A 21,336-nucleotide genomic window follows, 5' to 3' on the forward strand; every position below is an offset into this window, starting at 1 on the left:
ACATCCACTCTAATTTACATATGGAAGAAATAAACAATTTTCCAAGTAACTATTTTTTCGTTTTTAAACGATTTTAAGCTTTCAACTAAGATCTGGGAACACAGTCACAAGACTTGAGGTCCCCGGTGTGGAACCTCCAGCTTGGGGGACAGACTCAGGAAGGGTTTTCACCCGTAACAAGCCAGCCTTACCTTTTTCCTGAGCCATCTCCTGCAGACAGAAGTAGATGACTCTGGCTCCCAGGCTGAAGCCGATCAGGGTGACAGGCCGCCGGCCCTGGGGAAGAAGGGACACAGGTGTGCACAGCGGTCCCAGAAAGGCTGCTCTGATGACGACGGCCCCTGCACACCTGTCAGCAGCTGCCTTGCTCTTCACGCACGGGGGCTGTGCCGCTCCTGACCCCGGGCTCTGACGTCTCCATCAGGAGAGGCGTTTATGCGGGAGGGCACCTGCTCGGGAACCGGCTTCCTCTGAGGCCGACAGGCAGGGTTGCACTGGGTTAACTCCCTTTCATCTCACACCATTACCCAGCAGCCGTCTCTCCTTCCCCGTGTACCTATGTGCGGCAAATGACCGCAGTGAAGGGGGCCCTTCTGGAGCTGGGAGAGGGGGCGGGAGGTACCCCTAGATGCGATGGAGAAGAGGGCAAAGGGTGACGTGGAGCAGGGGGACAACTGTTCTGTTCCTAGATAGGAGAGCAGGGTGTGAAATGCTGGCCTTAAACGAGAAGAGGAGACAGTAGGTTAGACCGCTGTGTGCGGGACGGAAGGCTGACGAGGACCTACTGTGTCACGGGGTGTGGCGGGGGGAAGTACCGTCTGTTTGTAGGACGTATATTCAGTTAACCTTAACAATGCATTGGGAGTCCCTTGGACTGCAAGGAGGTCCAACTAGGCCATCCTAAAGGAGATCAGTCCTGGGCGTTCATTGGAGGACTGATGCTGAAGCTGAAGCTCCAATACTTTGGTCAGCTCATGCGAAGAGCTGACTCATTTGAGAAGACCCTGATACTGGGAAAGATTGAGGGCAGGAGGAGAAGGGGACAACAGAGGATGAGATGGCTGGATGGCATAACCGACTTGATGGACATGAGTCTGAGTGAACTCTGGGAGATGGTGATGGACAGGGAGGCCTGGCGTGCCATGGTTCATGGGGTCGCAAAGAGTTGGGCACGACTGAGCGACTGAGCTGAACTGAACGATGTATTCCAACATACAGCAGGAGCAGAGAAGTACTGTTTGAGTCTACTTATACAAGGCGCCTGGAAGAGTCAGATTCATAGAGTCAGAAAGGACCCTGGTAGATCCAGGGGCCATGGGGGGCAGAGGGGAGCGGGGAGGGCACTCAGTGTTTCATGGGGTCAGAGTTTCAGTCTAGGAAGGGGAAAAATTCGGGAGGTGGATGATGGTGAGAGTTACACAGCAATGGAATGTACTCGTGCCTCTGAACTGCACAGTTAAATATGGTTAAAGTGGTATGTTTATATTATGTGACTTTCACCACAATAATAATAAGAACATAAAAAGGGATTCCCCTGGTAAGGCATCCCTGGTGGCTCAGATGGTACCACGTCTGCCTGCAATGCGGGAGACCTGGGTTCGATCCCTGGGTCGAAAAGATCCCCTGGAGGAAGGAAATGGCAGCCCACTCCAGTATTCTTGCCTGGAAAATCCCATGGACAGAGGAGCTTGGTAGGTTATGGTCCATGGGGTCCCTTGGTGGTCCAGTGGTTAAGAATCCTTTCTAGTGCAGCGAGCATAGCTTTGATCTCTGGTTGGAGAACTAAGATCCCACATGTCTCAGAGCAACTAAGCCTGTGCAACGCAACTGCCGAGCCTGCGCACCGCAACGAGTCCCGCATGATGCAGTGAAGACCCGAGGCAGCTGAATAACGGAAGACAGGTAAGGAGAAAAACAGGGGGTTCCAAGTCAGATGCACAGAGGACCTTTCTGACTAAAGAGCGTGCAGAAAGGGCAACCTGGAAAAGAAGGTCAGGTGAGGGGTCTGAGTACAGGGTCTACAGACATGGAAGCAGACGGCAGGGGCAGGTGAGTTTCATCGGACCGGCCGGCCTCAGCACTCTACGCCCTTCCCTTGTTTTTGGGCCAATACGTGCATCAACTCCTTGCTGCCCCGCCTCCATTTACTTCCACAGAAGTCACTCCATTGAATCATATTCCAATTCCACGGGAACTTTGCGGTCGAGGCTGCCAGTCACTGCCCAACAGCTACGCTCCCTTCATCCTTGGTAGCAAACTCCTGAGCTTTTCTGCCCCCATCCCAACCCCCACAGCTATCCAGCCAAAAACTAAGTTTCTCCAACTTCCCTATAGCCAGGGACAGCCTCAGGACTGAGTCCTGCCCGAGGGATGCGACGGCTTAGCTGCCCCGAGGCATGTGGGATCTTCCTGGCCTTTGACTTGTACCTTCCTGCCTCTGTCTGGAATGTGGACGGAACCCTGATGGTTTTATGTGGTATCTGGACCACTGGAGACATGCTCAGAGCATAGCTCTGTAGACATCTGTGCAGGAAGGGCTGACCCTGACCACACGTGCAGAGGCCTCTGACACTCAGTCCTCACCTGATTCCTTGCTAGGGAGGCGCAGTCAGTAATCCTTACTGGTCCGTCCTACGATATATTTTTGCAGGGCTTGGGCCCACCACACATCATTCGGGACCTTGCTGCCCAACCAGGGATGGAAGCTGGGCCCTCTGCAGTGGAAGTGCAGAGTCTTAAGCCAGGGAAGTTCTCCTAGGACACTTCTGTGACTTGAGCTGGAGGACCAGTGAAGACCCTTTAAAGCCACCGGGCTACCCCGCCGTAGGCTCGTCTAAGGTATGACATCTGCCCACCAGTCAGCTCCCCTGCTGCCTCCCACCCCTACTCCAGCCAGTCCCGGGTACCTGCTGCCGGGAGAGCAGAATGTGGGCCAGGTGCTTGCCAACCTCCGCCGATCGATAGAGGCACACGCCCCAGGGATTGTCAATGACGTTGGCGACACTGAGGAGTGAGGCTGGCCAGGTGAGGGCGGCCACGATGCCTGGGGAGGAGGGCTACAGGTGATTGAGGCAGTCGGGGTGAGGGTGGGGGGTCCGCCTAGGGAAGTGACTGGCTGGCTACTGGATGCCCGAGTGAACGCCTGCAGTCTCTAATTTGGGATCTATAAGTTTGCCAAGTGCTGCCAAACTGCTCACTAGCCGAGAGGAAAAGCGAAGCTCACGCATTACTGATACGTAGACTAGATCTCAGGTTCAAACATCTGCCACAGGTGGGATTCCAGAGATGGCCCAATCGATCACACCACCCTGTATCCCTCCCACTTTGCCCATAACCCTGCAGCGCCCCTGGCCCCGCCCCCTGCCCGTCCACGCTAGGCTCCATCACGTGACCCACTTTGGCCAATGAGACGCTGCTGGATGAAAGGCGTGAAAAGGACTTGTGCCTTGACGCACTTCTCCCGGGGGTATGGGCTAGCCTGCTACCCCAGGAGTGGCGGAGAGACGAATGGAGCAGAGCCTGGTCACCCCGGTCACCCCAGACAAAGCTGGCCAACACCGGTGGGTGGCCAGCTGACACACAGATGCATGAGCAGGCCCAGCAAAAGTCAGCCAAAGGAAGCCAACACTCCTGAGCTACTGTGATAAATGACTGCTATTTTAAGTCATTGGGTTATGGGGTGGCTTGTTACACAGCAGTTACTAACTGATACACTAGGTGATGATGTGATTGGCTGTTTATCTATTTCCTCCCTATGAAGACCATAATAACCATGTCACAGATAGACTCACCCAGGGACTAGCACAGTGCCTGACTCCCTGGGGGCCTCAGGCAGGCAAAGGCATAGAACCAGTGTGGCCTGGGAATGGTGGGCATACTGCTGGTGGGGGATGGGGGGGCTTACCAGACAACACCGTGTACTTCAGGGCCTCCTGGGCCACCATGTTGGCAAGACCGCTGAGGATGGTCTCCAGGGCGTTGCCGAGCTCCATCAGGTACTTGGCCTCCCAGGCCAGGCAGTACTGCTCACGGCTGCGGGCCAGAGCAGCCCACGGGGCGTTGAAGGTGCCTGGGGAGAGCGTGGGCAGATGGGGTCTCTCCTGTCTGGGCTGGAGGGGGCCCCCACTATCCCCAACAGGCAGGGGCAGAGGCCCACTCACCCTCATGGGAGAGACAGGAGGATCAGCCCTGCCCACGGGCAGCAGCTGGCAGCGGAGCAGATGTGCTCTCAGATGGAGCACGGGGCTGCCCTGTGAGCGGGTGGGCTGGGGTTCTAGACCCAGATCCTGCTTTCCTTAGCAAGGTCGCTAGTGACCTTGAGCACCGGGGCTCTATCTTGAGCACTATCCCCTGCTGAGCCTCACTCTGCAGAGCTGTCCAGTGGGGAGATTACTACTTATCTCCTTAGCTGTAAGAATTAAGTATTCCAGCGACGATGTATGTAAAGGGCTCTTGCCTCGCCCTCTGCAGTAATTCTGGCATCAAGCTACTGAGGGCCTACAACAGGAACACACGGGCCACACGGGCTCACTCCCTGAACCAGCCGCATCTCATTCACACCTCCTGGGGGACAGTCTGCAAACTGGGAGCGGAGGGCTTTGAGGCCAGCTCTGCCATGAGCGTGCCGGCTCCCCTGACTTTTCTGAGCCTGATTTTTTCACTGAGGGACTGGAAATGGGAGGGTGATGCCAGCAGCGCCCACGTGCTCAGTGCCAAGCAGGAGAAGAGAACCAGGACGGCTGGCACCGCTCTCCCTTCTGGTCCTCCCTCTGCCTTGAGGGTAGCGGCCCTCTCTAGCAGGACGCTCAGCCCCCCGTGACCTGGCCCTTGCCCTCCTCACAGCCTCATTGTTCATCATGCTGCCCTTTGGAAACACATGCTTTTGATTCTATCCCTTTGTTCACTGTTTCATTCCTACACAGACATTAACCAGGGACCTAGACCACACCAGGCCTGGAGCCTGACCCTGAGGATGCAGACCCTGATCACTGCAGGAACGTGCAGTGAGCAGGTACCAAGTGCTGGGCAGCTCTGCACTGAGAGTTTTCTCATGGGCTCTCTGATTTAATCCTCGATGTAGCTTCGGAAATGGAGCCCCACAATTACAGGGGATAATGTTATATCATTTTACAATGCAGGAGGCTGAGCTAGCCAGATAAGAAGCCCTCAGCCAGGGAGGGAGAGGACCATGCAAACCTCGCGGAGTCGCTGGTTTGTGGACCATGGGAGCACAGAGGAGCCCTGTGTGTCTCTGCCTGTGGCCACCGACCTTCCATCCTTAGCTTTCTATGAGCTTCCAGCCTGCTTGCCTTATCTCCAGGGAATCCCCTCTGGCCCTCTGATGGGTCTCACACACCCTGCGTTTTCCTGCCCTGAGTTCTCATCACGGCCCACAATTGTCCATTTATTTTTGCCTTGTCTGGTGCCCGTCTCTCCCGCTGCCCATCTCTCACACAGCCCGTCTGCCAAGCGCTGGATTCGCAAAGCCTCATGAAAACAGGATGAGTGAAGGGAGGGAGGAGAGAGCTTCCCTTTGCTTCCGGGTTCCAGCTCAGCCAGGTGCCTTGACCTGCCCAACCCAAAGCCCTCGTCCCTACTGGAGGAGCTCTGCTGACAAAGACCCCTGAGGGGCTGCTCCCCATCTCTGCAGGGACCCAAGCAGAGCTCTGCAGCAGCTCAGGGGTTAACTGAGGAGAAGTCGGCCAGCCCCTAGAGAGGACATGGGCAGATTGTGTGAGTGTGTGCACACACGTGTGTGTACGCGTGTAAGGCCGCGTGTGTATGTAGTACACATGTAAGTGTGTGCACGAGCATATGTATGAACATGTACGTATGTGAATGTGCATGTGTGTGCACGTATGCGTGTACATGCATGTATGTACATGTGTACATATGTGTGCACGTGTGTGCATGTAAGTGCATGCACGCGCATGTGTGCAAGTGTGTACATGTGTGTGCATGTATGTGTGTGCGTGGTGGGCTGTGATGCTGGCCCAGGCTCTGGACCCAGCCGGGCAGCATCCTGGTCCCAAGGCTCGCAGCAGGGCACACTGCCCTCTGAGCCTCAGTTCCTGCAGGTGTCAGAATGGAAAGCGGGCACCTGACTCACAGGGGTCACGGGGACCACCTGATAGGCTGCGTGAAAAGCATTACGAAAACTATAAAGCGCTCTCCTGCCTTCTATCACCCCGTGGCCAAGAACATGGGCCGTGGAGCCAGACAGAAAGCGGGCGAGCCGTGCCCTGTTCCCTGACTAGCAAGGCGACTCTGGGCAGCCCTTATCAGCCTCAGTTTCCTCATCTGTAAAATGGGGGTGATAACGATGCCCATCTTTGTGGCTCGACGTGAGGGCCTGAGCGAGCCAATGCAGGCAGAGCGCCTGGCTCCACGATGAGCTGCTAGGCCACCATCGCGACTGCGTGCAATCCTATTCAACAAAGGGGCAGACCCAAGAAACTCTGTTCCCATCACAGGCAAAAGCAAGCCTGTGAGGATATGAGACTTCTTTCCTGGCGTCAAGAAGGCAGGTGATACTTCCCTCCAGAACTTCGTTTAGCTCGGCCACATTTCTTATAACCGCCCCCTCTGCCTGGGGCGCGTGCTGCACTAGGCTGCTGGAGGAGAGCCCTGAAGACAGTCTCCTCCTCCCCACCCCCCGAACGAGCTTGACTTTGACCTGTAGCCAACTCAGCCAGGGGATAAAACAACCATAAAAGATTTGCTCTCCACACTGGTCAGAGCTGCAAACTGCTTCGCTTAGACTCTTCGTCCTCCCTTCCTATCTCGGTTTTTCCGTAGCACAGATAGTGCCAGGAAACAAATGAAGAGGAGCCTGTGAACCCTGGCTCAGGAGACCTGGGGTGGAATCCCGCTGGGCCACCTGCCTGCCATGTGACCCCTCTAGCTGTCCTCTTCATCCAGATCAGGCAAAGAACAGCTCTACTTCAAATGGTCACGCGAGGTAATGTACGTCAGGCTCCTAGCGTGTGGGCGAAATGCCGGACTCAGGGGGCGAGGTGCTCAGTCAATGCCAGAGACTGCTGTGCAGGGACTGGCCCGGGTGAGCCTCTCTAGTAAGACGCTGGGGCCCAGAAAAGCCTCTCAGCAGAGCCTGGGCATTTTCTCACCTGCTTCCTGCTATGTCGTTCAGAAGACCTGTGGTTTCCCCCCTGGGAACCCACCAGGCTCTGAGCGTGTGCAGCTGGTTGGGATGCTTCAGCCTCCCGGGCTCACCCTGCTCTCTCCCTGGACTGATGACCTGGCTCATCCTGTTTGCGGAGCCTCACATGGGCACTTGCAACCTTGGACTTTTCTTCCTCAGGGCCACCCTGGCTGGAAGTCCCCCAAATCACATGTGTTCAAATTACAGCAGCAAAGGGAATGAAGTAACGCTTGTGGAATGTCACTAAAACCTTCCACAGGTCACCTTGTTTACCCTTTGTGAGTACCCTGAAAGGCAAGGACAATCTGCTTTGCCTCGCAAATGAAACAGCCAAGGCACAGAGAGGTTAAGGAAATGGCCTGAGGTCACACAGCCAAGGTACCGGTTTCTCACTTGCGTGCTAAAAGTCCTCTGCTGACCTCCCTTTGTTCTGAGAAGTCCGAACTCCTGGCCACAGCGCACGCGCTCCTACATGATGCGGCCCCCCAAACTCCCGTCTCCCAGCCCCCTGCTCCAGCCATCCCGTGCTTCTTTGGCATCACAGGCCTTTTGACACGCTGCCCCTTTTCTTGGTATTCATTGCTTTCTCTTCCTCTACCTGGCTAACTCCCAGCTAGTCCTTAGCCTAAACAGTTTCCCCTAGTGACTTTTCCCACACTCCCCAGAAACACTCTGTGCTTCCCCTATTGTGCCGTGCATACAGCATCCCTCCAATTCTCTGCTCAGTGACCTGTCTCCTGCCTTAGACCATATGTTCCACGGGAGCAGGGGCCATGACTGTGCTGCTCACCACTGGATTCCTAGGGCCTGGCTCAGTGTCTGGCAGAGTGTGCTCTGTGCTCTGTTAAGCTGCTGAAAGGATGGACTGATGGGTGGATGTGTGGCTGGATGGACGGATAAATGAATGGATGGATGGACAGATGGATGATGGATGGATGGATGGTTATATGGATGATGGATGGGTAGATGGATGGATGGATGTGGATGGGTGGGCAGATAGATGGATGGATGGATGATTATATGGATGATGGATGGATGGATAGATAGATGAATGGATGATGCATGGATAGATGGATGGATGCATAGATGGACAGATGGATGTGGGTGGGTGAGTAGATGGATGGGTAGACAAACAGATGATGCATGGATGATGGATGGATGGACAGACAGACGGATGGATGATGGATGGGTAGATGGACAGATGGATGTATGGATGATGGATGGATGGTTATATGGATGATAGATGGATGGACAGATAGATGGATGGATGGATGGATGGATGATGGATGGATGGATGGATGGATGATGGATGGATGGATAGATGATGGATGGATGGTTATATGGATGATGGATGGATGGACAGATGGATAGATGGATGGATGATGGATGGTTAGATGGACATATGGATGTGGGTGGGTGGGTAGATAATGGATGGATGGACAGACAGATGAATGGATGGATGGATGATGGATGGGTAGATGGATGGATGTGTAGATGGACGCATGTGGGTGGATGGGCAGACAAACAGATGATGGATGGATGATGAATGAATGCAAGGGAAGACTATGGGATGAAGTTATCTCACCACTCTGAGCCTCAGTCTCCTTTGAGAAATGGGGCTCTCCTACCTACCCTCTAGAGACGTAAACTGGCCAAAAGCCTAGGCAGCGTCTGGCCCACAGCAGCAGACCCGGTTCAGCCAACACCCGCCCACTCCGCATCCTTTTCTGCCCCCGGTCCTCACGGTATTTCCCAGATGCCAGCCATCCCGTGATGGCGATGGTGATGTGCAGCTGCCTGCCTTCCGTCAGGGGCAGAAATGTGAACTCCTCAATGGCCCCAACACGCTTCTTCATCTTGTATCCTAAGGACCCAGATACAAAAGTGAGGATGGGGTGACTGGGGACCCTGGGGACTGTTAGTCAGCGTGGCTCTGTGTAGTCACACTCACGGTGAGCACCGACTGTGCGCCCTGCTCCTCAACAGACAGCTCATTTTTGGACTCATTAATGTGGTGCCATGATTGTCCCTGATTACAGATGAGAGTAACAGGCATCCAAAGGCTGGTGAGCCCCGCGAGTGGCAGAGCTGGGGCTGAAACTCAGAATCCAAGTTTATAAACCACTGCTCTGTCCTGATTTGGCAGGCACTATATCTTTTTCCTGCCCACGAACCTCAGGAGCATAACACACCCATCTTAGTAAAAGTGGTGTGAGCAGACCAAGATTTTTTTTTTAAGATTTTTAAAAATGCGGACCATCTTTAAAGTCTTTATTGAACTTGTTACAATACTGCTTCTGTATTATTTTGGTGTTTTTGGCTGCAAGGCACGTGGGATCTCTGCTCCTGGACCAGGCACCAAACCCTTACCCCCTGCATTGGAAGGCAAAGTTCTTAACCAGCGGACCACCAGGGAAGTTCCCATGAGCAAGATTCCTAATGTGGGAAGCTACAGGCCACCTGGGGAGAGGAACAGGAAACTGTGTGATGAGGGGCCTACTGACATACCTGGCTTGGAAAGACTGCCTCCCCGCCCCCACCCAGGTGACGCTGGTGAAAGAAAGTAGCCATCTGTCTCTTACATGGGGAAGCTCGAGCGTCTCTGAGGCATCCCGCCTGGAAACTTCCCGGGTGGCGACAAGAGGCCCAATAAGACCCTCCCTAAAGAGTGTACACTGGGGGCAGTTTCACAGCCTCGGCCCTTCCCCAGACCCGTGCCAAAGCCTGCCGCAAGTTCTGGAACTCAGAGAAGAGGAGAGCCATGTCCTCCTCCTCCTCCGTCTCCTGGGGCATGGTGAGAATCTGGGCATGTCCCTTACGGGGCTGGGCCACCCGGGGCCGCAGACCCCTCATGACTGCTGCTGCTCTGGAGCCTTACCTGTCAGGCCGGCTCCAGCGGCGCCGAACAGCGAGGTCATGATGGCGATGCCGGCCGCTGAGCCCAGAGCCGCGGCCCCGGCGCTGCCGATAACGGTGGCGGCCCCAGCAGCGACGAGAGGAGCGGCCAGGCCCCCGGTGACGCCTGCAAGGACAGCCGCCCGTGCGGGGGACAGGGGGCCGTGAGCACGCAGTCCCCCGACATGCGCGCGAACACACTGCCTCTGCACGCGGTGGGGAGGCGGCCCCCAGCTGATCCCCCTGCAGTGGACACGAGCGGGGGACGTGGGGGAAGGCCTAGTGGTGCCGCTGAAGCCCAGGGCGGATTGAGCAGGGAGCTGGCAGACAGTGATCAGGGGGCGGCAGACCACACAGGAGCAGGGAGCTGCGGCAAGCAGTCTGAATCTCTCCCCAGAGCAAAGCACCTTCAACATGCAAGTGAGCAAGCGGTCCATCATGACTGTGCCCTCAAGCCAGTCCCTGGGGTCATCTCACCCGGCCCGGCCACGTGTCCTGTCTCATCTTACCGATCACCGTCCCGCCTCCCACGGTCGCCAGGCCTATCAGCAGATAGCGCTTCCACTTCCTCCTGTTCTCCTTCTTCTTCCGGGATGCCTCGGCCGACCTGCGGGAGAAGAGGTTGCCCTCTAGGGCCGGCGGTGCCTGGGCAACCTTGATGCCACCCCTCCTCCCCAGCCCCCAAAACTAGCCTCCGTGCCACAGGCTCTATCATGCAGAGCGAGGTACCAAGGTTACCCTGGGCCCATCCATCATCGTCGGTCTTAAAAAGCTGAAAACATTCTAAAAGCCCAGTATGTGGGATATGCTACTTACCCAGTTGATCCATCCTAACAGGGTTGCAGTTTGAATAATGAAAAGACAAAGAAGTAATGACAATAACAGCAAAAGCAGCACAAAGGCATCTTTACGCAGAAGGACTCAGAACGAGTGCTGGGGAGTTACAGACTCCACCACCTCACTCTCTCCTTCCCCGCCCCGCGCTCTGCCATCTGCGCCCACCTCCCCCTGCGACGTGTGGAAACCAGTTTCCCTTGAGAATAACCCTTTGAGACATGGCTTAGAGAAACGTCTGTGCTGGAGACCTTGGCTTTGGGGCAACAACAACTAGAACCGTGCGGACTTGAGATCTGACCCTGACAAAACGTGGCAAAAGGGAAGCAGTGATGGAAGCTGGGGTCAGCTGAATCCTGAGACTTCTTCCCGTCACTAAGGCCAGCTTTCCTGTCTGACATTCAGCCCACAGTGCTTTGGGGCAGTAAAGCGCAGGACGGGAGACAAGGCAGGAGGTGCAGTCATTACCAGCGTGAACTCTGAACTGAACCTGGAGTTTGGACGACAACTCGGTGCTGGAGCGACGGCAGGGGACGCTGATAATGAAAGAGGGTGAATATTTACTGAGGACTTCTAGCACGACTGCCACTGTGCTTTGCACTTCGAATGGCTTATCTTATCCCAGAAACAGTTTTCCTTTTTATTGTCCGCGTATCGCAGCCGCGTTTGGGGATAAGCGTACCCGGCTTCTGAGCAGCAGTGGGGAGCCGCGCAGGGAACCTCGGGACACAGAGCCTGACAGCCAGCCCTGCACGTGGGCACCCACATGAAGGCTGTTCCCACGAAGCTCCATCTCCCCGAAATTCAGTTCCCCCTTTTGTAAACAGGGAGATAGGAACGTCTCCCTCCTGAGGCTGTTGGTTTGTAAAGATTCAATTCATTAAGGAATTTAAGTCTCCTGCTAAGTCTCCTCCTGCTCTGCCCTGAGACCTGCAAAACTGTTGACCAAGATCACTCTGTCATCCTGGGACCCAGAACCAAGACAGTGTGGACTAAATTTAATTTAATTCATACCTTCGATCGACAGACTTTTATGGAGCGTGGACAGCGGGCGGGCACTTTTGTGTGTCGGCAAACAGGATCACGCGCTCCTCAATCAGAACTGTTTCCTTCCCATCTCTCGCCTCCTGAACCACACGTAATAGCGAGAAACAGTTCATCCTCCAGTTAGCGAGGAGAAGGGATTTGAGATGGGCAATCAGAGACCTGCACGCATTTTGGTTGTCGGCCTGCTCACCTCAACCAACTGTCTTAAATTCCTTAATGGATTCCTTAATGAATCTAATCTTTACAAACCAACAGCCTCAGGAGGGAGATGTTCTTATCCTCCTGGGGATACAGTCCAGCACTTCTGGTTGCTTTACTACTGAGCGGAAACCAGTTCTCCATGATCCCAGGTGCTGGTTTCCCGTGATTGAAACTCACGCCCTCAGATGTGCGGGAAGAGGTTGAACCACACACACTGATCATCACACAATGGTGATGAAGGGCCTGGGTTGTGCAGCCAGGTTTCAAACCCTGTAAACTAGGCTTGGATCCTCCCTCTGCTATGGTGGGCCTCAGCGTTCTCCAGATGTTCAGATATGCCCTGAGCTAGTCCTCCCTAAGGAAAAATGACCCTTCTCTGCTGAGCTGAGTGGCTGAGCTGAGTGGCTCCATGACCCGCTTTGGCCAGTAGGTGGAAGGGATCTGTGTCACTTCCGGCCAAGACCCCTTCTGCTCTGCCCTGAGACCAGCAACGCTGTTGACCAAGCTCACTCTGTCATCCTGGGACCAAGACAGTGTGGACTAAAGCCACAGCCAACCTGAAAGAGAGGCTCCTTTTTCTTGCTGTAAGACATTGAGACACGGAGGTCATGTGTTACTGCAGCAAAACCTAGCCTACCCTGGTGGACAGAGCCACTCACTAACCTCGGGATTAGGTACAAATAACTCGTCCTGTCCGAGTTTCCTCATTCATGAAGAGGGGACAATAATAGTCCCGAATTCCCAGGGGTATTGGGAGGGCTAAACGAGAGTCCACACAGGTGATTGGCATGCTGTAATCATTGTGGGTATTGCTCCCATCATCCTTTCCACGGTTACGGTAACTTCCTCAACACAGGCTGGAGATATACTTTGGCCCTGAACTGCTAGCACCATTCGGGGCAAACAGGAAGGCTGGAAATGAGCTGCTTTCAGCAGAGTTCAAGGCCTGAGGAGGAATTCCAGCTGCTGGGGGAACAGACAAGAGGAACACACAGGGGCCATGAGCAGCTGGCTCTGCGGACCAACCAGCAGTATCTGGTTCAACAAACGCTGCCTGGGAAACACTCTGCAAACTAGGGGCAGAAAGGTTTCAGCCCAGCTCTGCCACGAGCTCACCGGCTCACCGGATTTTTCTGAGCTTCAGTTTTCTCACTTTGGGACTGGAAATGATGATAGCCCCAGAAGGTGACCAATGTCAAGCAGGATAATATAACCGTGACTGTCTGCCTCTGTTTCTCCCTCCCTCCTAGTTCCTCCTCTGCCTTGAGGATGGGGTCACCTCTCCAGTAGGACACTCAGGCCCCCCTGTGACCTGGCCCCTGCCTCATGGTTCCAAACTTACACTTTACCCTCCAGAAACACCCAAGGGCCTGCAGGCACACCTCCTAAGCCTCAGTCCTGTGTTCCTGCTGCCTCTTGGCTGCCAAGGACCTTCTCACATTCCTCTGTCTGGCTAAACATCACTGTCCACTCCAGAGTCGTCTCCTCCAGGAAGCACGCCCTAAGCCTCAAGGTTGCCTAACTACTCCTACCCCAGACCTTCCTAACCCTCTGGGCTGTATTAGCCTGGAATCTAGACCGTTGATTTTCAAAGGCTAGGCTCTGGATCAACCACATCAGAAGCCCCAGCGGGGAGGTGTTAAAAGCACTGCTTTCTGGGTGAGGAAACTGCTTGTAACAAGCTCTCTGGTGACGTCAAGTTTGAGAATCGCAGGGGTGAGACTCCAGGACATAGATCAAAACTTTCCTGCCCTCCAGCCTCAGTAGCTGGCTCTGGGTGTGGCACCTGGGTGGGGCTCAGAAGACGTTCCTCAGAAAGAAAGATTTGGAGGCGAACATCTCGCTGCAGTGATCTATTCTGCTCATTGTCCACGTCTATGAAAACCAGAGGGCACGTATATTTTGGCTAAAGAAAATATTTAGCCAGAGTTCAGGCCAGTCACCATCCAGAATGAAACTTCCGGGATATTAGAACAAATCCCAGGGAGGTCCCTGCCTGCCTGAATTTAAACAAGAGGAGACACTGGCTGAGAGTCACATCTATGCTGCTCCCTACACTGGAAGTGAGAATTCGGAGCACGACACGAAGTCCAAACGAAGCCTTGCTCCTACTCCTGACTTTGCCTGCTGCTGAGGCACCACGGCCACGCTCATGGCCTGGGATGCTGGAAGTGACCTCGAGCTGGAGTTCCGCTCAGCCTCCCAAAGGCAGAAGCGAGAGCTGCTCAGTCGTGTCCGACTCTTGGCAACCCCATGGACTGTACAGTCCACGGGACTCTCCAGGCCAGGATACTGGAGTGGGGAGCCCTTCCCTTCTCCAGGGGATCTACCCAACCCAGGGATCGAACCCAGGTCTCCCGCATTGCCGGCGGACTCTTTACCAGCTGAGCTATCAAAGGCTGAAGCCAAAACGCAGATTAGGGCTAGATCCCAGGCTGAAGTCACAGCTACCATGTGAGGAGCAAAGACAACCACACTGCTCATCTCACGGCTCCACAGAGAAATTTCCCTCACGGCCACCTTATCTCCCGTGAAAGGGCGTTCCTTCCCCTTTTCTGTCCTCATCGTCCCCCTTCTCGTTTTTCCAGAATTATTTCCTTGTGACTGCACTGGGTCTTCGTTGCTGCAAGCGGCTTTCTCTAGTTTTGGAGAGCGGGGAGCTACTCTCCAGATGCGGGGCGCAGCTTCTCACTGCAGTGGCTCCCCTGCTGCGGAGCCCAGGTGCGAGGTTCTAGGAGCACGGGGTTCAGGAGCTGCTGCCCGTGGGCTCAGTGCCTGTGGCTCTCGGGCCTGGAGGGGGCTCAGTGAGGCACAGGGGCTTAGCTGCCCCGCTGCACGTGGAGCCTTCCCACACCGAGGACAGAACCCGGTCCCCTACGCTGGCACGTGGATTCTCATCCACTGGACCACGAGGGAAGTCCACCCTTTCCTTTCCTTTTTTCTTTAATCATTTTCTCCAGTCAACAGAGAGGGGGTGCTTATCTCTGGGGAGTCTAGAGACACATTCCGAGTAAAAGCTCAGAAAGCCCACAGAAGAATGATCTTTGCTGCCTTCTTCAGAACTAAGGTGGAAACTGGGGGTTCCCAGCCACACCCGAAGGGGATGCAGTGAGTGACATTCAGACGGAATAAGGAAGCTGAATCGGATGGTGTCTCCGATCACCTGGGCACCCCTGGGCAAGTGACGTCACCCTCTGACCTTCTGTTTCTTCCTCTGCCAAAGCCTCAGGAGACTGCAGTGAAAACCCAAAGAGATGGTATCTTGTACCGGCATCTAGAGAGCACTCAATAAAGGTTAGATGTTGACCATGTGATTATGATGGGCTCCGTATCAACCTCCAGCCTGGCATTCACTGTTTACTACGTGCCAGGGACTGTTCCAAGCTTTTGATAAGAATGAATTAATTTAACCCTCTGGACAGCCCTATGATGGAGATACTATCACTATCCCCATGCTAGAGATGAGGAAGCTAGGGCATAGGAAAGTGAAGTCACCCAACCAGGAGGGGAAGCTCGGACGGCCACACGGCTCAGAGAGGCCCCAAGAACAGAGGTGGGACATCGCACCCTCAACCCCGGCTGCAAAGGATCGCCCTGGGGTGCCAGGAAGCTCACCTTGCAGAAACACAAAACCTCAGGGTTAAAAGACACCTACACGCAATTCGATCCTCTTCTTGGACAGGTGAAAACACGGGTGCTGATGCCAGAGAGGGAAAGCCATGGGCCCAGGGCCACACAGACTTAGCAGCAGAGTCAAACAGAGGACCAGGCTGCTTGGCTGACCAGTCCCTAGGTTTTCCCTGGGTCCTAGATTTTTCCACAGACCACAAATGGAACCTAGAGGTCACCAAAGTCCCTAAAATTTAGTTTCAAAAATGACACCTGTGGAGTATTTTTCCAAGGAAATGGCCCCACAATGAAATAACAGCAATGTTGCTCGGTCTCTAAGCTGTGTCTGACTCTTTGCAACCCCGTGGACTGTAGCACGCCAGGCCTCCCTGTCCATCACCATCTCCCAGAGCTTGCTCAATCTCATGTCCATCGAGTTGGTGATGCCATCCAACCATCTCGTGCTCTGTTGTCCCCTTCTCCTCCTGCCCCCAATCTTTCCCAGCATCAGGGTCTCTTCCAATGAGTCGGCTCTTCACATCAGCTGGACAAAGTATTAGAGCTTCAGCTTCAGCATCTGTCCTTTCAATGAATATTCAGGGTTGATTTCCTTTAGGATGGACTGGTTGGATCTCCTTACAGTCCAAGGGACTCCCAGGAGTCTTTTCCAACACCACAGCTCAAAAGCATCAATTCTTTTGGTGCGATAGCAAATGTTGATATTTATCACCTAGTAACTCTGTGCAGAGCTTCCCAGGTGGTGCCAGGGGTAAAGAACCTGCCTGCCAGTGCGGGAGAGGTAGGAGGCATGGGTTCAGTCCCTGGGTCAGGAAGACCCCCTGGAGGAGGAGGGCATGGCAACCCACTCTAATATTCTTGCCAGAAGAATCCCTATGGACAGAGGAGCCTGGCGGGCTACAGTCCATGCAGTCACAAAGAGTCAGACATGACTTGGCAACTGAACACACATACACACAACTCTGCAAGGCCTGCTCGAAGCACTTTAGGTATAGAAACTTCATTTAAGCCCCACACAGACCCTTTGAAGAGGGTGCTATTATTATCCCCATTTGCATGTGAGGAAACTGAGGCTCAGAGAAGTTAAATAACTTGGCCAGGATCACACGGCTGGTAAGTGGCAGAGGTGGGCTCTGTTTCACCGTCCCTGATCTGGCATGACTGGTATTCTTGGAACAGAACCTCTGAGTAATATGTTTCTTTCTGACGACAGATTTCCAAACAATACTCAAGAATTTCTTTCACTTCAAGGCATACTTGAAATGGTACAAATGTCCAATATATCCAAACATGCTGGGCAGCCCTTGAGACCACAGTCACTGGCCTGGGTCCAGGTCTTTCTTTACTGACACAGCTCTGGGAGTCAAAACAAGGCTATTTTGGGGTTATTTTGACAGATTAACTTTCCTTCTTTCTCAAGGAAACAACCCCCTCCCTTTGACCTACAAACTTGGGGGGCGGGGGAGGGTGGATCCAGTTCTGAGCTTGGCTTCAAAGCTAAATTCTCAGCTGGGTTGAACTGGCACAGTCTGGCTGCTCCAAGAAAGCCTTCGTGGCTGAACAAAACTCAGGGTGGGAGATGTGCCTGATTGCAAGGAGCACGCAGGCAGGCTGTGAGTGGGGCTGGTCTATTCCTCTGGGATTAGATCCTCTGTAGGGTGTTCGACAAAGAGCAGAGCTCTGGCCAAGTTTGCCAGGAAAATTTCCCTTGACACACACCTGACCATACAGACAGAGCAAAGCCCATCAGCCTTGGCAGGCAGGGGGGCATGTGGGGAAGGTAAGGACGCCTAGGTATGGAACCCTTGCTGTGCGCCAGCCCTGGGCCAAGCGCTTGATAATACAGTTCCATCTGTTTTCCATAACAACCCTAGGAAGATGTTATTCTCATTCCTACACTACAGATAAGAATATTACGGCTTAGAGAAAGGGGGCCAACCTGCCCAAGGTCAAAAAATAAACAGGTGTCAGAACCCAGGGCACTCTGACCCACAGACAAGGTGCCATATGAGCTGAAGTGCAGTGGGGTGTCAAGACCACAGGCTGTCAAAGTCACAAACTCAGGGCTCTGAGCAATCATCTGCTCAATCCCCATCTTCTATAAATGAGGGTGGAGGCCAGAGAGGGAAAGTGACTTGCTAAAGTAACACAGCAAGTCAGGGCTGCACCAGGATTCTCTATTCAGGGTTTCCCAATGGGTGGAAGTGGTGCACATCTCAGAAGTCCACTGGAGTGGAGATCCGAGATTCCAGCTAGGTGGGAGGAGGGGCAGACCAGACTGTTATCTGAGGAGTGGAAGGCCTCTATTCCTGACAGGCGGGGCCAGGGCCAGGGCCAGGGCTCCCTTACTCAGAGTCCTCCTCTTTGGTTTCCTTCAGGCTCTCGAGGAAGGTCTCTTCCAGGAGGTCGAGCTCCTCCAAGGGTGCTCGGAGGAGGGAGGCCATGTGGCAGAGGAGGACGCGGGCCCGAGCATCGTAGCGGCCTTGAGAGAGAGAGAGAAAGAGGAGGGGGTCAGTTCAGCTCCCGAGCACAGAGATGCTCACAACAGTGCGATACATGAGACCTGAACCCGAGACACGTCCCGGACTCAGGGCCCCCGACAGCCGGTCCATTTAACAGGAGCACAGCTTCCGGGGAAGAGCAATGGGTAACTTACGAACATGAATCAGAAGCAAGGTGGCGTTTTTCAGCAAATTAGCAAAGATTCAAATTTTCACATCCCAAAGCCGTTTACGGAGGTGATGTCATGATGAAAACCAAATCCCATCCCACACTGACTACAAGGCCCCTGGCCCACTCCACGACCTCACCTTCTAGAATGTTCCTGCTACAGGGCCTGTGCCCTTGGGCTGTTCCCACCACTTGGAAGGCTTGTTGCCCTGATCTTGCGGGGTGCCTCCTCCTCCTTCAAGTCTCTGTTCCAACGCCTCCTGTCCAGAGTGGCCTTCCTGACCCTACACACATCACTCGACCCCTCTGCCTTGTACTTCGTTCCGCACAGAGCTTGCCCAAGTCTGACATCATGTCCATTTACTTTTGTTTTTCTCTCCCCGTGAAGTATAAACCCTATATGTATAAACTCTGTGTGTTCTCTAGTCCCTAGGAGAGAACCCTGCATAAAGAATAAATGTTCAATTAATGACCCAGGTAGGGGCCATTCACCTTCGCTCAGGTAGAAGTAGAAACTGTGTCATCTCACAAAGTTTCAAGCAGAGGAGTCTGGGCCCACGAGGAGCCCTCTATGAACACTGCAGAACCAGCCTCCTCTGCTGGGCGTCTGCAGCACCGCACGGTAATTCTGCAGGCCTCCCTGGAACGAGCGGCCTCGGAGCGAGCTGTGGTCTGGCAGCACGTGTCCCACTGACCCCAGCTGCCTCCCTGGATGTGGACCTGGCTGCGTGCTGGGAGACAGACACCGGCAGGTCATGTCTTGGGGTTACTGATCCACTGATGTTCCATGAATAAGGGAGCTGCCTGCTCACTCCTAGGGTCACAGACCATTGAACGTAGGTCATAATTGAGCTGTGGGGATTAATAAGCCTTGGCCATGGTGATTAATTATCATGGTGATAATAATCAGCCACTAATTCATACTCCACTGGTCAAGGCTGCTGATTCAGTTTCTGGAATATAGAGTGCCAGGTGCCAGGTGATTAAAAGCTTCCAAGGTATTCTTGGGCAAGGGACTCTGGAATGTCAGCCTCGTGGAAGGGTCATTTCAGGGACCAGCCAGACTTCTGGACTTGGAGCTGAGTTTCTACTTCAGGCAGGTGGTGAGTGCTGGAGGAGTGGGGCAGGAATCCTGGGCTACCCAGGACAACTTGCCAGGCAACTGACTCCTCAAGGGCCAATCCATCCTGTCTCAATAAAGAGCCCGACCTGGGGCTCAGGCCAAAAGTCTGGGCATTGTTCTTGATTTTTCTTGTTGCGCTTCCCCTGACACCCAATCTACCAGCTAATACTGACAACTGCCCCTCCAAAACGTATCCTGAGTTTGAGCACAGCTCCCCATCTCTTGTCACGCCCACCATGACAGCCACAGCGCTTCACCAGCCATCTCCTCGCTTTCTCATCTGTCACCCTTGCCCCTACACTCTATCTGCCACACAGCAGCTTGAAAGATAAAGTCACAAATGTGGGAGCTTCTCTTCCCCAACTTGAAACTCCACAAAGCACTTGGAATAAAACCCACATTTTCCCCCATGGTCTGCACGGCTTTACAGCATGTGACCCCTTCCTACCACCCTCTCCCACCTCACTTTCTACTGGCCTCTATTTCACGCACCAGTGTTTGTCCTACCAAGAAGCCAAGCTCATTTCTGCCCCAGGGCCTTTGCACTTGTTCTAACTAGCAAACCCCCAGTCTCTGAAGGTCTGGGGCACTCATGCCTAGAAGCAGCTGTATGATGAAGACTCCTCCTGCGACCTCTGCAGGGAAGGAAACAGCATCCACGGTGCTCCTAAAAATGCCGGGAGCAACCCAACAGGCTTGCAGTCGGGGCTGCTAATCCTCCCAGTTATGGAATTAAGAGACACCTGCTCCTTGGAAGAAAAGCTATGACAAACGTAGACAGCATATTAGAAAGCAGAGATACAACTGTACCGACAAAGGTCTGTATAGTCAAAGCAAGAGTTTTTTAATTTAGGTAGTCATGTATGGATGTGAGAGTTGGATCATAAAGAAAGCTAAGCACTGAAGAATTGATGCTTTTGAACTGTGGTATTGGAGAAGACTCTTAAGAGTCCCTTGGACTACAAGGACATCAAACCAGTCCATCCTAAAGGAAATTAGTCCTAAACATTCATTGGAAGGACTGAGGCTGAAGCGGAAGCTCCAGTACTTTGTCCACCTGATGCGAAGAACTGACTCCTTGGAAAAGACCCTGATGCTGGGAAAAGTTTGAAGGCGAAAGGGGAAGGGGGTGGTAGAGGAAGAGATGGTTGGATGGCATCACCAACTCAATGGACATGAATCAGAGTAAACTTCAGGAGACAGTGAAGGACAGGGAAGCCTGGCGTGTTGCAGTCCATGGGGTTGCAGAGTCAGACGTGACTTAGCGACTGAACAACAACCACCACCACCACACTGTCCCACACATAGCCCTAGGCTACGGGCGGGCCACAGGCACACATACAAAAGACCCAGCACCCAGGCAGTCTATTCTTTGGAAAATCCTGGAGGGGGACACGAACTCTGCCCTGAGCGGAGTCAGAGTTAACACCAGCCTTCAACTGCTGGGCAGCCTCAGTACCCACCCCAGTCTCCACCCTTGGAGTCCAACTGGTCCCTCTGGCCTAGGTAGAGCAAGGGACAAGTCCAAAGTCACCCGGTGTGTTTAGACAGGGTTAGAACTCACACCTCTGGGCTCCTTCTCTCACCCTTATCTCAACAGAGAAGCTACTGCACTTTGAACGTCACCATCTAACACTGTGCTGTGCATTAAAGGATGAACAGTACCCGTGAAGCTTGGCACTAAATGCCAGGTGCACCCCAGGCACCATGATAAGCCCCACCATCCCTACATAGCCACACGCACCTCCTTGGGGGCACAACCTCAGCAGTACAGCCT

At 53.8% G+C, this 21,336-nt stretch overlaps 1 protein-coding gene across 3 annotated transcripts in view; it reads right to left on the reverse strand.

Annotated features, from left to right (window-relative positions):
* TMCO4 (transmembrane and coiled-coil domains 4) overlaps nucleotides 1-21,336 on the reverse strand; it is a 100,819-nt gene that overhangs the window by 46,061 nt on the left and 33,422 nt on the right. For all 3 annotated transcript variants that reach the window (XM_040229438.1, XM_040229439.1, XM_040229440.1), the window contains 7 exons: nucleotides 18,116-18,248; nucleotides 10,567-10,664; nucleotides 10,041-10,184; nucleotides 8,907-9,026; nucleotides 3,905-4,069; nucleotides 2,907-3,043; nucleotides 192-276 (listed from right to left, as the gene is read on the reverse strand). In XM_040229438.1, coding sequence (XP_040085372.1) covers nucleotides 192-276; nucleotides 2,907-3,043; nucleotides 3,905-4,069; nucleotides 8,907-9,026; nucleotides 10,041-10,184; nucleotides 10,567-10,664; nucleotides 18,116-18,248 — 882 coding nt within the window. The remainder of the gene's footprint in view (nucleotides 1-191; nucleotides 277-2,906; nucleotides 3,044-3,904; nucleotides 4,070-8,906; nucleotides 9,027-10,040; nucleotides 10,185-10,566; nucleotides 10,665-18,115; nucleotides 18,249-21,336) is intronic.

The sequence above is a fragment of the Oryx dammah genome, unplaced genomic scaffold, assembly GCF_014754425.2.
Source record: "Oryx dammah isolate SB20612 unplaced genomic scaffold, SCBI_Odam_1.1 HiC_scaffold_27, whole genome shotgun sequence".
NCBI classification, from domain to species: Eukaryota; Metazoa; Chordata; class Mammalia; order Artiodactyla; family Bovidae; genus Oryx; species Oryx dammah.